This window comes from Micropterus dolomieu, linkage group LG19, assembly GCF_021292245.1.
Source record: "Micropterus dolomieu isolate WLL.071019.BEF.003 ecotype Adirondacks linkage group LG19, ASM2129224v1, whole genome shotgun sequence".
Lineage (NCBI taxonomy): Eukaryota > Metazoa > Chordata > Actinopteri > Centrarchiformes > Centrarchidae > Micropterus > Micropterus dolomieu.
Window position 1 is genome coordinate 7,426,557 of NC_060168.1, and position 18,261 is coordinate 7,444,817.

General features: G+C 40.5%; 2 protein-coding genes across 6 annotated transcripts in view; both read left to right on the plus strand.

Annotated features, from left to right (window-relative positions):
* The window catches only part of si:zfos-2326c3.2 (traf2 and NCK-interacting protein kinase), a 594,814-nt gene that overhangs the window by 453,525 nt on the left and 123,028 nt on the right, over positions 1-18,261 (plus strand). The window lies entirely within an intron of this gene.
* il1rapl2 (interleukin 1 receptor accessory protein-like 2) overlaps positions 1-18,261 on the plus strand; it is a 478,610-nt gene that overhangs the window by 390,716 nt on the left and 69,633 nt on the right. For all 4 annotated transcript variants that reach the window (XM_046030692.1, XM_046030693.1, XM_046030695.1 and 1 more), the window contains exon 7: positions 7,232-7,306. In XM_046030692.1, coding sequence (XP_045886648.1) covers positions 7,232-7,306 — 75 coding nt within the window. The remainder of the gene's footprint in view (positions 1-7,231; positions 7,307-18,261) is intronic.

Genomic DNA, 18,261 nt, shown 5'->3' on the forward strand with positions numbered 1-18,261 from the left:
GTGCTGGTTTAAGCAGGGGAACCTTCCGTGCCATGCGTGATTTCAAACCATGACGTCTTAGTGTATTACCAACAGTAACCTTGGAAACGGTGGTCCCAGCTCTTTTCAGGTCATTGACCGGCTCCTCCCGTGTAGTTCTGGGCTGATTTCTCACCTTTCTTAGGATCATTGAGACCCCACGAGGTGAGATCTTGCATGGAGCCCCAGTCCGAGGGAGATTGACAGTCATGTTTAGCTTCTTCCATTTTCTCTCTTTGGTCTTGGCCATGTTAGTAGTTGGATTCTTACTGATTGTATGGGGTGGACAGGTGTCTTTATGCAGCTAAAGACCTCAAACAGGTGCATCTAATTTAGGATAATAAATGGAGTGGAGGTGGACATTTTGAAGGCAGACTAACAGGTCTTTGAGAGTCAGAATTCTAGCTGATAGACAGGTGTTCAAATACTTCTTTGCAGCTGTATCATACAAATAAATAGTTAAAAAATCCCTCCATGATTTCTAAGTGGGAGAACTTGCAAAATAGCAGGGTGTTCAAATACTTATTTTCCTCACTGTATGTCTGACCCCTGTTCTTCATTCTCTAGCATACTGTCACAATCAGTTGTGACAATAGCAATCAAGATAACTCCCAATAAAAGTCAACATTTAAACAGTAAATATTGCCAAAATATGGACATTCACCTGGTATATATATTTTTTTAAAGTACAACTGTTGTATTTTAGTTTATTTTCATCAAATTTACAGTTACAATTGCATTCCAGTTTTTTATAAGGTGAGGATGAAAACATATTTTTCTTTATTGCATCTCCATTTAGTCTGTAATGGTAAATAAATATGTTAATTTACAATAGATTTATATTCCTTAGCTTCTGACCTTTTCAAATGAGACCAGAATTATAAATCTGGGCCAAATGGTTGAGGAATTATTCCTGATTCATTTAGTTATTTTAGGTGTTTTTCCTGGAAAAGGGTGGCAGTCACCAACAGGTTAATACAGTGGCACAGTACTTACAGCTTCCAATGACAGCCCTTTATGAGTTTATACTTTTACAGAATGTCTCTCAAATGAGATTTGAAAACTCTCGCACTGTAGCAAAACATGTGTCAAAGGTCAGATGAGACAGAGAGTGTTTGGTAGTTGCACTGGACAGAAAGCAGTAAAGATCAAAAGGAAGTGATCCTTAAAATGCTGAGGTCATTCCATTAGCAATATAACACATCTTAGGCCACAGAGCAGGAATAATTAACATCCTACTGAGAAAATGGCAATGTAAATGTGAATATTGTTTTAACAAATGTCCTCTTGTGTCTAACTGTAATAGGAACATTTCTATGTTGTGAATCCTTCGGCCATCTGATTTCAAAATGGAAATGGGAAAAAGGTCACATTTGGCTTGACACACAAACTGCGTTCATTCCATCTGTGGAGATAACAACTGCAATAAGACAGTGTTTGTTTTAATCTTCTTGGAGCACCTGGTGTGCTGAAATTATCAGATCAGGATGATTCAGATAGCGTCAAAGTGTTCCTAAATCACAGAAAAGTTACTTAAATGACTTTCAAATGGTGTGAACTTTCTGGCGCTCACATAAGTTCATATCGGATGACACACATGCACACACACCTTTGAGTTCAAGGAAATGCCAGATATACTGTATACCCCATGTAATTATTGCAGTATGAGTTAAGCATTAAAACAAGCTTTGACTCCTCTGTCTCAGGTCTGTCTAGTGGTTATTACTCTGTCTGACCTAATGTGCACCATATAACTCACTGGAAACCCAGAGAGAATATGAAGCAGGCAGCTGCCGTTCACGTTTTTGTAATGTGGTGTTGGCAATTAGTTTGTCTGGCCAGTGTGCACAATTAGGATGTAGATCACATAATGCCTAAGGGGGTGTGTTGTAGGAAGTGGCTACCCCATTCAACTAATTTTGCAAATAGTCAAAGTAGTCAAAAAAAAGGTACAGTTAACTTATTAAAGTAGTAAAGTAAAATTTAAACCTGCATTTTTTGAAGTGTAACAATCTGCAAACTCAACATTTACACATTGTCACAGTGTGAGGGACATGTCTGGCTCTTTAGCTGAATTCTCCACTATGTACTACTTTGTGTGTCTCCTGTTTGGTGTTTGACAGGTAGCGTACAGTGACGCTTTACGGTTGCAGTTACGGTTACAGTTGCAGGCCATAAAACCAAAAAAATAAGCTGAAAGATGCTGAAAGGCTACATAGGGCTGAGGGATAATTCTCTGTGGGTTCATCATTACGGGCGATCCTTTTCACATCATACATCCTCAGTGCATAATTTGTTATTGTAAAAATATTAAAGCAGCTTTACGTTTATTTGCTAATTGTGTCATTCTAGTTCTACACAAAAGCAGAAAGATAACCAGTGTGCAAATTTTTGGCTCAAATCACATATTAAAAAGGGACCAGAATTTGGTTCTGGACTGTCTGTTTGGAGTCAGCCATTGTGTTTAACCTAATAGCACTTCTCCACACCCATGCATACATAGACATTTCCACATATTTCCACTTCAGCAGAATACAGAAGTCATTTTCACTACAAGCAGGCATTGCGAAAAGTTTACAATCTTAAATTGACACTCATGTCTATGTGTGAAACTGTGCTAAAAGTAAACAGCAGCCCCATCATTATCACCTATTCACCAGACACCTTTTGATATTCAGATTTTTATTCAGGTTAACACAGACCCCAAACACTCACACAGCCAGTAGCTCTGTATAAGACTGTTGGTCTAGTAAGGTCCAGATGGTGCAATATAATGCTGTATACAGTGGTAATGGTATTATTAGAATTTTTGTTATTGCTGGTCAGACTTGTCTGTATATCAAAAAGAACAATTCACCAAGTCATGCAGACTTCTGAGTAGGATCTGTTAGGTGTGTCACTTGATAAAGACACAGATATTTGTGGGAGAGACGGGGGCAGTACCGCAGAAAATAAAGGAAATGGCAAAATTCCACATCTGCTGTATATCTTTGTACTATTCATGTGAAAAACATCAATGTGTACTTTTGAGCTGGCAGTGACAGCTAAAGGCTATCTATACGTGGTGAGGGAAATAGTGGCAAAGCTAAGAGGAAGAGAAAGGTGTAGGATAGGAATAGAGGAAGGAACAGGAGACGAGTAGGTCTAGATGAAGGGTTGTCTCATTAATCTCAAAAGGATGCCTAGGTCCCCTGAGAATGCAAATGAAGCTATCAGTCTTATCAGAGAAAGAGAGAGAGAGATGGAATGATGGAGGGATTGACAGGGTTATTTGTGGGGAAAAAAGCTGAAGTACAAAAAGGAAAAGAAAAGAAAAGTGGGGTCTCTGTAGGATGTTTGTCGGGAAAGAAGTTTGAGAACCAAACTGAGAATTCACACTGCTCACGCAGGCCATGTGGCTGTTCTGACCCATTAACATGGGCGCCAAAATCAAAAGCAAGGGGTTCTGTGATACACATCCACTGCTCAGGTAGGCTGCGTGGCCCGGCCGTTTCTCTGAAAGTCAGAGGAATGGGTTCTAAGTGTGGAAGCGCCTCCTGTCACAAACTGGCCCAGGGAATGTGACAAAGATGGAGTCCACGCAAGACACTTAGGGAGAGACCGAACTGATTGCATGGGCCCAGGCAAGCTCAATCAGCTGACGACCCTCCCAAAGATGCCAGTTACCTGCTGAGGTTAGCCAGGACAGCCTCCAGGACAGTAGGTGGGGCGCCACACTCTGAACAATGTGCTGAGTTATCTCTGATATGGCCGCTGCAGCTTTGTAATTGTAGTTGTTAAGTCTCAGACAAGTACAGGAAATATCATGACAAGTGAACCAATATTTCAATAGAGAGCGTTAGGGGGTGAGATGGGCTGTGCACTGAGTTGCCTCTGTGGCTGAGGCAACATATCCTTGGTGTGACAGACAGTGAGCTCCGGTCTCTGTATATTTGGTTTTGTGATGCTGCAGGGCAGTGATCAATTGGTAGAGCAAAGGTCAGCATTCTCCCTCGGCCTTTCTGTTACAAAATACTGTGTACTGTGGAGCTACAGTCACATTGTTTTTTTCAGGCTAACTCAGACCTCAGACCAATATCTTTGTTATCTTTGTTTGTCACTCTCCAACTCTCTGATCCTTCTTGTTTTTTTCTTTTAGCTCTATCTGTCCTTGCCGTAACTCTTCCTGTGCTTTTGACACAAGTGCTGGTACATTAAAGTAAAGCGGTTTTTGTTTTGATTGAAAAAAAGACATACAGATTATTGCTACAGTGAGTGAATTAAACATACAGTGGGCCTCAGTGTTTTCATATTCTTATCTTAACTTTCTCTTACTTTTTTCTGTGCGGTGAACTCGTACCAGTGTGCTACATCAGATTCAGCAAACAGTCCTAATATCAGATAACTGTTTAAATGGCATGCGTAAGCATGATGCTTTCTGTGCGTGATTTAGGGCATGAGATTAGTAAATTAGCACAATGAACACCCCAACAAGCCCATATAAGGTGTAGCATGACTACTATGTTTTAATAAATTTATGAGAATTAATACAAAATTATGAATTTTAATATTCAGAGAATATTCATTCATAAATCTCTCATTTCGGTTCCAATTTGCCCAGAGTGTCTGGACCTCTTAGTATGGTTTTAATAATTATACAATTATTCACTAGTGATCAGTTAGTTAATAATTGCTCAATTATCTTAAATCAGTCAGTCTCATATCGAAGGGGTATTAGCTCGACGGATAAAGCTTAAAAAGATTATTTTAACAAAACAAAACCAAAGAAAATAAAACGCAAGTAAAGTTGCTGTTAAACGAGGGAAAGCTGAGGTCGCGGCACTTCGCGGGTGTGGCTTGAAAACGAACAAGCCTTTGCTGCGCCGAGTCGAATCTTAGGGCGTTCCCGGGAGAGGGAGCACGCAGGGCGCGTGCCGAAGCGCAGTTGGAGAGCCAGCAACAAAAAGAGGACAAGAGAGACCGAGACAACGTGGGTCGCTGCTTTTGTCTGTTGGGGCGTGGTTCCCAGAGGGCAGTCCTTTGTTCCCCTGAGGGAGGGCTTGTTTGCGGTTTCCTTAACTTTAATGTCTAATCAAAAAAATCTATTTGCGCGTATTGTAATCAAATATCTTCCTACAATCAAACCTTAATTGTCAAACGGGTATACCATTCTTAGTTTCAAGCACTTGATAAAAGGAAAACAATTGTCAGTAGTTCAACTTTGAGGCTAGCATTTCAGAATGAATCAGATCAGAGGAGAAGAACTTAACTAGCTTTCTGGATATATTGGCTGTTACACGTTCTTAGAGAATAGAAGCAAGATACACGAATGGCATTAGATTATGGACAGGTAAATACATTAAACGGCATTTCAGACGATGTCATGTAATACTTATTTTGTCCACTTGGGGGAGCTCGGGTTACATAAAGATAGCTCTGAATAATCCTAAAACAATCTTCTCAGGAGCTGGGAAATTTAGTCATTTTTAACCTTAAATTTGAGCTGGAAAATTAATCGGGTATAGGATGACATTTCTTTATCATCATTTCTAAAGGAAGCATCAGAAAGTATTGTGAACAAAGCATTGGTTACAAATAAAATGAATAAAGTCAGGTGACCTTGCTGAAAATTTAATTAAACAAGGTAATTTTTGAGTCTTGAGGAGACAGTACTCTTGTTTACACAGTGGAGTTCAGGGCTGTCCTCCTGGTGTCCTGGAGTTTCTCAAATTTGCATCTGGCTGTGAAAAGGAGAATATCCTTTGATGTGAGGTACTCAAACAAAGAGCAAGGTCAGTTGCCGTGGTTATGCGGATGGGGGGGCAGTTTAGGGTTTCCTGCCCTCTCTTACGAAGAGTTCCAATAGGCTGTTCAGGAGAAAGCTAGAGTGTTTCTTTTGTCATTTTAACAGTCAGGCACCAAGGCATATCACGGCTGCTGCCAAAGGTGGCCAGTTTTATGATCAGACTGCCCAGAAACAGCACTTAGGGAGAGCGAACCTTTCACCTCTTCCTTTGGGGTCTCTTCAGCCGTCTGTTGAGTTGATTTCTCACCACCTCCTTTTCTCTCTCCCAGGGAGAGAGAAAGAATTTGGAGTAGTCCAAATTTATTTGATATAAAATGCACACATCCACCCTGTTGGTACACTACAAAGGCTACGTGTCCTAACACATGTCAGGAAGTGTTCATTCATGAAAATGACATCGAAGAGTAAAAAGAAGCTTTAAACTTTAAAAAAGAAGAAAAAGAAAAGAAACTTTACGAGTTTAGAAATTGAAGTCCTGCTGTCAGAGATCCATAAAGGGGTCTGTCATTTTTAACAGCGTCAGCAGTGGAATTAAGGGAATAGGGTTGGATCGGTGTGTCTGTCTGCGGAGTTTCACATTTGCAGAGGCACAACCCGTGGTAATCTGAACCGCAACAACAACCATTCATCTGTCTCTGCCAATATATCAGCACGCTGTCACTCTCTTCCACAGGCCTGACGTGCTAAGGCATCCAAAGGATTACATTTCCAGCTGACCTTATAATATACAGAGACAAATTAACCTTCAGTTTGTGCATCATTTAAGTCATTTTGCAGTTTGAGATGTTCATTTTGAGATTATGGTGTTATACAGAAGGATCACTAACCATGTTAAATGAATGATAATATTGTTAGGCAATATGAATAAATGTATAATTATATTGTAATTTGAATTGTTGAGTCAAACAGGATAATGTCAACATCATTTTGAAGTGTAATTTATACTGTTTATACTGTTATACTGTGGCTCAGGAGGTAGAGCGATGGCTGTGCCCGTGTGATGTGCTGTGTGAATGATTAGTTTCTGTTTCTGATAAGCAGCTTGCATGGTTGCTTCTTCCATCAGCGCATGTAATGTGCGTGAATGTGACATGTAAAGTCAAGTGCTTTTGTGGTCTGAAGACTTGAGAGGAGCTATACAGGTACAGTCCATTTAATTGTATGACATATGTGTTTGCGCTTAAGAGAAAAATGTAATTACAAGGAAATCACTCACATGAGTGGTTCTTGTGCAATGTTTGAACGTTTCTTTTCAAGAAGATCCCTTAATTTTTTTTCTATTCAAACCCGTCGTACATCTTAATAGTTGGATGGATATGATGGATGTGTGTTTGTTATGTTGTGTGTTCATGATGATGTGGGTCCCCCAGACCAACACACTCCTGATAATCAACCTTCCCCCTGTATCTCTTTCTCTCTCTCTCTCAGCTCTCCAGACCACTCAGCCTCCCAAGGTCCTTTTCCCCCCGGAGAGACAGGACACCGTGATAGAGATCACGCCTGGTAAGGACTAACAGCTCTTCTCTATTTCTTTATTCTCACGTTAAAGTGGTAATTCTTTGAGGTCCTCATTTTAAAAATGCTGTCTCCATTTTTGGTGCAAAGCGTTCATTTCTGTGGTGTCCCTATTGGGACACTACCACTGACACTTGTCTGCCTGTCACGCCAGAAGAGGTCAGCTCAGTTGCCACTCTGGTGTGACCTTCAGACATTACTGAACACTAGTGCTTGATCTGACTTGATATAAGTGGTTATAAGGAGTCCTGCAAAACATACCATCGACTTGATTTTCTGGTGGGTGCTTTGTGCATTATATTCCTCACAGTAACTTTGTTCACACTCTTCCATTTACTTTGTGATATGAGCAATGGTGGAAAAGTCTGCTTCTTTTCACTCTAAATATGAGGCTATTTTAAGAAGATTTCATTCATTGTGATCAAGCGACGACCGCAGAAGGAGGCGTACAGTGGGCATGGCTGTGTTACAGAAGATGTGTGTTTCACTGCTGAGCCTTTCTTCAACTTGCGTATATGTTCCCTTCACTCACACCAATCTCTGCCATCATCACACGAGCAGCCAAAGCTGACGAACCAACAGTTCTTGCCGTCTCCATAGCGTCGCCATCGCCCCCATGTTTAGTTACATTTTCTTTTGGGGCCAGTGGGCATTACGTGACCTGTAGTTCTGACTGTGGCCACGATGCCAGAACCACCTCACCACCTGCTGCTGTTTCTGGGGACTTGATGGTGACATTTTACTGAAGCCTTTAGGGCAGGGGTGGGCAAACTTTTTGGCTCAGGGGCCACATTGATTTTTAAAATTTGACAGATGGGCCGGGCTAGCACCAGATGCATACATATCAAACATAAACATAAAAAAGGCATTACAGTGTTAATACTTACATTCACTTTTAGTGGGAACAGTGTTGCTGATCACCCTTTTCTGCCAGCGCGTGGAAGTCTGGTGTGAGTTTTGTTGTGGCAATTCTCAGAACAGATCTGAGGTGTTCATCACTCAACTGGGATCTGTGGGCTGCTTTGTAGGTGTTCATCACACTAAAAGTCTGTTCACACAAATAGGTAGAGCCAAACAGCACCAGCATCCTCTGTGCCATCTTCTGGATGTTTGGAAATTTGTCTGCGCTTAATGAAGCATAAAATTAATCCAGTTAAAGAGAGTTAAACTTCTCCTTTAAGACGTTGTCACATTGGAGATCAATCAGTTCTGCAACTCCTGTGGCTCCATTTCAGGATCTTGTGCGAAGGGACATAACACCAGCTGAAGTGATGTGTCAACTTTTCCAAAATCAGAGAACCGACGGCAGAATTCTCCATGCAGGTGGTCCAGTGATTTCCTGTATTTCTTCACATGTCGAGGGGCCTCTTTCAGCGTAGCGAGTGTGGGAAAATGAGCGAATGACTTGTTTGACATTTGATTTGAGAATTAAGCTAGCTTGGTTTTGAAGGCACTGACATTTGTGTACATTTCATGCACAAACTGGTCTTTCCTTTGTAGCTTCACGTTCAGCTCATTGATGTGTGTCAGTATGTTAGGAAGCTAAATCACAAAGCCAATCTGGGTCACTCAGCTCAGGAAAATCGTCAGCTTTCTGAAGTATCTCCAAAAATGCGAGAATCTCCCTTTTGAGCTCCCACACTCGTTGACATACTTTCCCCAAACTTAACCTGCAGACATTGGAGTGGAAAAGAAAGTCCTGGTGATCAGCGTCAGTGTCTTCAATAAAATTAATAAACTGACGATGCTAAAGTCCCTTCACTCAAATAAAGTTAACAACTTTTACAACTGGCTTCACTACGTGGTCAAGCTGCAATACGGATTTACACAGTGCTTCCTGGTGGATTATGTAGTGTAAGAAAATCACCTCCTGCTCAGGGTTGTCCTCTTTCACCCTCTCCTAGTTTCTTTTGAGCAACCCGACGTTTCTCCCAGTCAGATTTGGCGATCCATCTGTGGTAACATTGGCGTACTCCGTTCGTCCGTTGACTGGTTGTTAATAGCATAATTAGCAGGCTTGGTGTAAAAGTGACGACTGAAACCGTTTCTTGGCAAATAAGACATACAGCCTTTGACTGGACTTCAGTAAAAAAGTATTTAGTTGTCCATTCCTTATTAAACACTTACTGTCGACTTTTTTCCCCTTGGCCCACTCATTGTTGCAGATGCGTTCAGAGCAGTAGCAGAGTAATAACAGAGAGTAGCCCGGGCTCTGCAAAATTAAGTCTATCACTGCGCGTAATGCGCCACCTGGTGGAACGCCAGGTATTACATTTGATTTGGGCAATTGTGTACCAATCTTCTGCGGGCCGAAGTTTGCCCACCCCTGCTTTAGGGGAATCGCATCTCTCACTCGGCAAGTCAGAGGTCTGTTTCGGCTACAGAATGGGAGCCCTGGAGCTGATGGGGATTTGGTGTCTTGGGTCATGCAATTGAAAAACGGTGCCTCTGGCTGCTCTGTTGGCCTCGTGCTCTCTATCAGTCTGCTTATTCCCACCCTGCTGCCTTTCTGTTCTTTTGTCACATCTAGTCAGCAATTAACACTTATATGCTTTACCCAGTTTACTTTGTGCTAAAACATTTACAGAGCCAGCATAGGACTCGCTACAGCGCTGCCTTATCTACTGTGAAAAACTGGCATAATGTCACTTTGGTTCATATTCACTGGGAAATTTTCAGATTGGGAGTAAAGGATGTTTATATTTGCAATTTATGTCAACCTCAAAATTGATATTTTAGCCCCTTTAGCACAAAACAAGAGGAATTCAGGTTCTTGTTAGGAATATGAACAAAAACCTATCAGCTATTTCGATAATGACAAGAAAGGTCTGATAAAGAAATCTAAGACAGAAATAAGGAGACAGGAATTTAAAAACTGAAGGGATCTCATTATAATTTGCAACACACACTAAACAGTGTGTGTTGTGTTCTGCTGTGGGCCCCGGTTGGCTGGCTTTCTTGCCAGCTGCACGTGTGCATTCAAGTGCATACGTGCAGGCTTACATGCGTGTTTCTTGCTGTTCAGCCGTCTCCCTGACACTGTAGGCAGAAAATGTGTTTGGCTGTGTGTACGAGTGTGCGTTTGCGTGTTTCCATTAATTCCAGATTGATGTAGCAACAAATAGGCCCTAAGGCCTCTGTACACTGATTGCAGCAGGGACACCTTTTAATGGCCGCCCCCCACACCCAATGCACACAAACCTACCTACAGCAATAAAGGCTGCACAGTAAGACACACACGAACACACTCTCTTTCTCTCTCTCTCTAACACACACACAGTCACAGTGTGACCCTGCGGTACTTTTTTAATTATCATCTTGTTTTAACCTGAGGGAGATTTACATCAGCAACCACAGTTTTGTTGTTCATTTTCCTCTTGTTTTCACCTCTCTTCCTCTTGTCCACATTCACTTTTTTCTTCTCCCTTTTGACTTTTTATTCTTTCTCTCTCCCGTAGCTATTGGTTCCATTGCCTTCTTTTCCTTTCCTTTTTCTTCTCTCCTTTGTTTTATTCCGATTTCTTCTTTTCCTCTCTGCTGCCCCACATCCTCCTCTGTCTCCTCAGCTTTTCTCATTATTCCATAATGCTGTGGGTTATAAACACAATTCATTATGCTCATTGTTATTATTCTGATGTGAGCTACAGGCAATAGGCAGACAAAAAGAGTTATAATTAAAGATTGATTCATGATATAATTTTTAAAATAAAACATTTAATTCAGAAAGAAAGACTAACAGTGCTTGAGGAGTTATTTGCACTTCCCCTGATAAATTCAGCCTGTAAAACCCTGTATTGTCAGAAGTGTGTAGGTGTGTAGTGCACATGCAATACTATCAGTACTATTAGCAGCTTAGAAAGTCTGGAAATGGCTCGGAATGAATACATTATCTAAATGGCAGATGCATTTATTGGAGGACTTATGTTATTTTAACTAACTTTTGTGTTGGCACTATAGGTCCACTCTAATTCCTTCTAACTTATTAAACATAGTTGGAGTTCAAATGTCTTGATACATTTTTTGACATCTTAGTTTCTGATTAAATCCATTTTGAATATAATCTATATTTACATTTACATGTATTCATTTAGCTGACGCTTTTATCCAAAGTGACTTACAACTGCTAAGTAGATGTGACAGGAATGCATCATATCAATCATTACTGCTTCATGCACACGTGGTCATCATTAAGCTATTTCACTTACACTTACAGATCTGCTATTTTGAATACATTATGTATTTAGTAACCAGTGACGACCATCTACGGAGGTTGTAGAAAATGTTTGTACTCTCACACGTGTATAAAACCAATGCAACTAATACAACAGTCGTGCAAAACACACCTGTTCCTTTGTCCAGTTTAGAATATACATTTTTAGAGATGTGTTGATCCAATTTCATGGTCGGCTAAAGTCATAGAGCTGTTGAATTATATATCGCATTATACTGAGAAGTGTTTCTAATATTTTGTCCACCCCATTTACACCGATAAAGTATATTAGACTTAATGTTATGAACTCCTCTCATTATAACACAGTACAGTTCAACAGCACCACAAACTACATCCTCCAGAATGATCATCAAGTTAAATCAACACCTTTCTAAAACAGTTTCAACATAAACTTTGCAGGACTGTTGTATTAGACTACATTTGTTTAAGCTACCCGATAAACTGGCTGCTAAGTGTATGATACATGTTTAATCTGGAGAACAAAGGCTACAAAAAACAACATTTTCTTCAAAATTTTACTGGCAAGTTTGTTTAGAATCAGTTTGATTTGTAAGCTTCATGTTTTGGGATTTATTGTCTTTCAAACTCCTTTAACAGTTTAGCCAATGTAAAGATTACTGCGTAAAGATTTTAGTATTGACATGGTTATTGTGAACTTTAAGGAAAAGATCACACCAACAGGTGACCACATGATTGCATTCACACTGAATCCATCCTGTCATGTTGTACAGGTATTGTGGGTATAAGGACGGACCTCGTATGTTTTATCATCATACATATTTTTCAGTACATATTAAACACACAAGGTGTAACACGTCAATAAGTGCTAATAAGTTTGCTTTAGAGGGGCTAGCTGTTTCTATCTTCTGGCAGTAGTTTCATATTTACACATCTAACGCCAGGAATCCGCTGACTCCGGCTGCAGCATGTTACAGCTGCCCCATGGTTTTGATGCGTCCATGGCCCGGCGTCAATATCCACTGGAAGAGTCTCAGAAGCGTTTCAGCAGCGGAGCGTGCAGCCTGCCCCACGTTATTTACTTGTTATTAATTTTTCCTTTTTGTGTTTCTACTACCTTTTTCACAGCACTCTGTGACCCCGTTTCGTTCCGTCAACTTCAGGCTGCATATCCCACAGGGAGCATTTCAGAATCAGAGGGTTTTGCTGACATGTTTAGATTTTGTTTGCATTTTGTGCTTCTACTATGATTAAGTAGGCTACATATTTAAATTTTTTCCTTTTGTGTCTGTTTTAACCGTGTTTATTGTTGTTTTACGATCGGGAGTTGCCACAGGGTGTATAATTTTGAAAATTGACCGGATTCTCTGTGCCGTTCTGTGTCTGATTTCCTGCCTGGTTTGATCTGCTCTGTGACGCTTGACGCGGCTTCCGTCAAAAATAGACCTGCTACCTACTCAAAAACATTGACTACAATGGCCTCTCCCGCAACCGCAGCACAGCCGTAACATGCCTTAGCCGGAGTCAGTGGATTTTACGGATCACTCGGAAAGAATGCAAATAAGCATATTTCCCAAAATGTTGATCTTGGGTATATTATACATTACGGTCCCAAATTCCAAATACCCTGTATAGATGACCCATACCATCACACATACACACCTGTTTCCTGCACTATTTCTGTGTTAGTGTGTGGGCATAAGTGGATGAGTGTGCTCTATCTGGCCGGCGGAATTATTAGACCTCAGCTGTCAATGTTTATTTGCTGGCGACACGCTCAAGTCATCTGGGAGATTGAATAAATAGCCTTCATGGAAATCACCTAAGCGCGCGCGCACACACACACACACACACACACACAAAGGCACGTATGGTGCAACATACTGCAGATGTGGGCATTAAACAGATTAAATCGCTTCATAGAAATCGACACAGAGACACACGCATATCTGGAAATAGTTGACACAGTGGACATTCTGTCTCTAGACTAGGACTGAGACTAATTATCGCCTAATCAATCACTCAACTGACAAAATATTTTTAATTTAATATTCTGTCACTATTTTAAGTCATTTATTAAGCAAACATGCCAAACTTTTGCTGCTTCCAGCTTCTCAAATGTAAGAACTAGCTGCTTTTCTTTGTTTTATGTGATTATAATATGAATTTCACGTCTTTGGATTTTGACTGTTGGTCAAAACAAAACGGTTTGAAGACAATACCTCGCACTCAAATCATGATGGGCTTTTACCGTTTTATGACATATGACTAAATAATGAATGAGTTACAGGAAGTAATAGAAAGAGATAATAGTCTAGTTTAGAAAGGAAAGACATGTAGTCATTAGTTGCAGCTCTACTTTAGTCCATACATGCACAAAACAGGAAAACATGCTCACATATAGTTTCAGAAATTCACACACACACACACACACACACACACACACACACAGAGTAGTATTAGGTGCCAGCATGAGGTTGGCTGTGAAAGGCAGGGTAAGATAAGGAGGCAGGCTTTCTGTCTTTTCCTCTTTCTCCCCTCTTGTCTCTCCTTCTATGTCTGTCTCTGTCTTCTTCTTCCCCCATCACATTTATCTCTCTACGTCTGTCTCCCTCTGTCCCAGCGAGGTGTCTGCCTCCATCTCACTTTCCTTCCATCTGTCTGTCTTCGCTTCGCTGCTCTCTATATCTCTAACTGTCCCTTTGTCTTTCTCTTTCAGCTCATTCAGTCTTTTCATTCATGCGCCTTAAAATGGTGATGCGTCATGTCATTATTCCCTTTCAAACTGTCACAGAGAGATAACGTGAGGTGGGAGGGTGTGCGGGATGAAATGAATGCAACAAAGGTCTTTCTGTTTCAGATTTTTTAGAGAGACTGGTTGTGTTTGCAGGTGTTAGTCATCCTCAGCCATGTAATTCAGAGCAGAATAATGCAGCACAATGGCTTCAAAGTGTCAAATTATCTGCAACAATAATACCAGACGATATATTCATATATTTTTGCTTCCCCAGTTAAGGGTGATAAAAACCTTGTCTACATAGTAAAACCTGAAAAAGCCAAAGTTTAAGGGGGAGGAGAAACAGTGGGGGTGAAAATGAGAAAGAAAGAAAGAATGTTGGATGGATGAGAGGAATACTGTGGGGTGGAACAGGAGGGAAGGAAAGAAAGTTTCTTGAATGAGGCAATAAATTAAAATGAAGCAATGGAGGAATGAAAAATGCATAAGAATGAATGAGTGATGAAGGGAAGAAAGAAAGAAAACGGAAGGGTGGGAAGAAGGATGAGCAAAGTAGGGAGGGAAAGGAAAGAGTTAAGGGAAAACTGAAGGATGAAACAATGGCTGGCAAGAATGTGAAGAGAACAGCACATTCAGAAAGGAGGGACAGAGGGAGAGATGGGAGCTGTGAAGGTAGGAAAAGTTGAAGGATGATGGTGGCAGAAGTAGACAATAGTTGGCTTCTCATTCCTGAAACTGTTGCTGGCAGATTTTACCAGCTGTAACAAGCGAGCTAGCTTTTCAAGCTAACTTCATGAATTGGTTGAAAATGATGTTTCCAGCTTTCTCTAGATAATCTTACAGAATCTTACTTGTGCACTTGATAGCTACATACATTTGTTCTAAAAAAAAAAAAAAAGGCTAAAGCTACATGTCCAAGGTAGTGTCAGCATCCCCACCATACATTTTTTTAAAAATGCATTCTATAACTCAATACCCAACCTAGCAAGGTAGTTAACAGGACATGGTAACATTTGCAGATTACGTTAGGGCAGATAAAAACACAGTTTAATCAATTCCTTACACAAGCTTGTATTTTTGGTGTTGGAAAGGTTAAAAGAAAAGGACAACACCCTCCAAACTCTTTAAATACCTTGCATCGCTCTTAGGCATGTGGGAAAATCCAAAGCCTGACAGGTCTGCTGGGCTAGCTGCAGTTGCTAACGTGTGATTGGAAAGAAGAAACAGAAGAAGTAAAAAAGGGCTGACTTAGGAAAGGAGGTAGGAAGTAAGGAGGGACACACACACACACACACACACCAGCCAGTAAGACTTTGTGGAGTATCTGAGTTGGCGCTTTATCACTGTCAGTGCATATACACAGCGTTTCTGTCTTCATCACTCTCACCATTTACTCACAACACACACACACACACACGCACACACATACACACACACACACACACACACACACACACACACACACAAAACATCAGACTACATAATATTGTACTGTGTGCCTTTTTATCAGTGTCATGAGCAAACTCACACACATCTGTCTCGGTATCTTGATATTAACAGGCTGTTGACAGAAACGAGAGAGAGAGAATAGAGGGATCGTGAAAGTTGTGAGGGAGGAGAAAGAGCATCAAAGAGATTTAGAAAATAATTGCAGGTGAAAGGATGATCGATACGCGATGAAAGCGCAATAAAGAGTGGGTGTTGTTCTTTCTTTTGCTCCCGCTTGCATTTGTCATCTGGCGGCCTCATGAATATGGTAATCGGCTTTTGTTTGCAACCTTGATGGAGAAGACGGGAGTGATAAAGAGAGAGACGAAGAGGGTGGGAAAAGTGTTTGATGGGGGTGAGACGGTCGCCTAAACATCTGTTTCACCGTGTTTTCATGGGCAACGAGACCTAGTCGCAAGAAAAACCTGCATTTGTAGAAGTGGGCTTGAGACTGCAAGGTTACAGGTCACTGCACAGGTCAGGAAGATACCGGCAGGAAAATGGATCCATTGATATTGCTGCCCCAAGTCAAGAACTGGTAAAGCCTGTGCATGTCTTTGTGTGTGTGTAAAGCTTACTGTCTTTCCTGTTTCTTCTTGTTTGAGAGAACTAATTGAGACAAATGTACAAAACATGGCTATAAATACATAGGTAAAAGGACCCTGACAACTATAAAACTTAATGAAAGTAGTCAGAAAATTATAGCTAAACTATAACTATAGTTAAACCATAAACAATAACAGAGACTCAAATGTATTTTCTCTGTGACCCTTTGGAATGATTGAGTCCTCCAAGACACCCAATTGCCACCTGCGATTAACCCTGTACCATTCAATGATATGGTACAGGGTTGAGCTCAAACACTCTCAAGCGATTTAGAAAATGTAACTATGACATATGGGGCCTAAACAGTTTGGTCAGAACACAAAAATATTAATCATAAAATCAATTATTTCATTGGTTATTTTATAATTAAGACAGTTTTGAGTAGTGGCCCAGTAAATGTAATGTTTGGAGAGATGAACATTGTTTCAGGGCTTCTAAGGGAAGAGCTTTTCAAAATCTGTTTATTTGTTTCCAGAAATGAGTTCAGTACCTGCTGTCCTGAAGAAAAAAAAGGAGTCCTCACTGTTTGGTACACTGTGATCTCTGTATCTCCATCACTGTCTAATTGTTTCTCCTGCTGTCTTTCCTCTCTCCTTTTCTCTTCTTCAAACTCTCACGCTCTCTGTGGGATAAGGATCCTTTTGGAGCCAGAATTGGATTTTTATTAAATAGAAACCCCCTTTTGAAAGTCAACGTAATCAACCACTGTGCGTGCGTGTGTGTGTGTGTATGAAATGACTTGAGTGTGAGTGAGGCTGTGTAAGGTTGGATTTCCACCATGCAGCCCGTACAGTACCTGCTGCGTGGCTTGACACGCACGTGTTAGATTACACGTCAGAAGATCTGAAATTTATATTATCCTTCCGATATCATATCAGTTGATCACATGGATCGTTAAACTGCAAAACAGTATAATATTTGAAGGCTGTATCTGTCAAATCCAAAACCATTGGTGCATAGTGCCCTGGTTAACCTGAATAATTTATTAACTGGAGCATCAAAGCCCACCAAGACTTTTCGGAGCCTTCAGTTTGCAATTTGGCAATGGAATGCACCATAGGTAGCGCCAAGAAATTCAGCCTGGGGAGGCTAAAGTTCAGAGGTCAGCTGAGACGATATACCTGTGATGATGAGTGTACTGGAACATGGACAGTGTTAGGAGAAAAAGAGGCAATCAGTCTATAGCTGCCTCTTGCTAATTCATCAGTCACGTGCAGACGTGCAGTGACCTGGAGTGCAGAACGACCGGGGCTTGACATTAACTTTTTTGCTGTTTTCTTTTAGCCCACTTTTTTTTGTGCAGTATGGATGGTTTATTTTGCATCTGCTCCAGTTGAGCTGGGGGGTTACTTGGGGGTTACTTTTTTTTTATTAACAAAATTTACATACAAAGTGGTATAGTACAAACCAGTGCATAATTAACAAGGGAACAGACAAGACCAGAAGGTGACGTACATTAAAATAAATAAATAAAAAAACAAACCTAAAAATTAATAAATAAATAAAAGAAATAAAGGGGGGGTGGTAAGAAAATGTTGGAGAAAAGCTAGGGATTTTCTGTAAGCTTAAGGTCATCAACTAACTTAGAGAGCTTCATAGCATTCTTTTAATATGTTAAAGACATGAAAAATGAAAGACACAGCTCCTTATGAAAAATGTAGAAATTTCACCTCGATTTCATGAATTTGTTTTTATGTATAAAAACTACCAAGAATGATAACTGAGTTCTGGTATGGTCATGTAAGGGGTCTTTCAAAATTGTACCAAATATAACATTTTCCTTTGTTAGACTAGCAAAATTTTAAACTTTAGGGAACAACCAATAATGCACATCATCCCAGAAAGCATTAGCAAAAGTACATTCATAAAGTAAATGCTTTGTAGTTTCAATGTGGTCATCACATAATGTGCCATTGTTGTGAT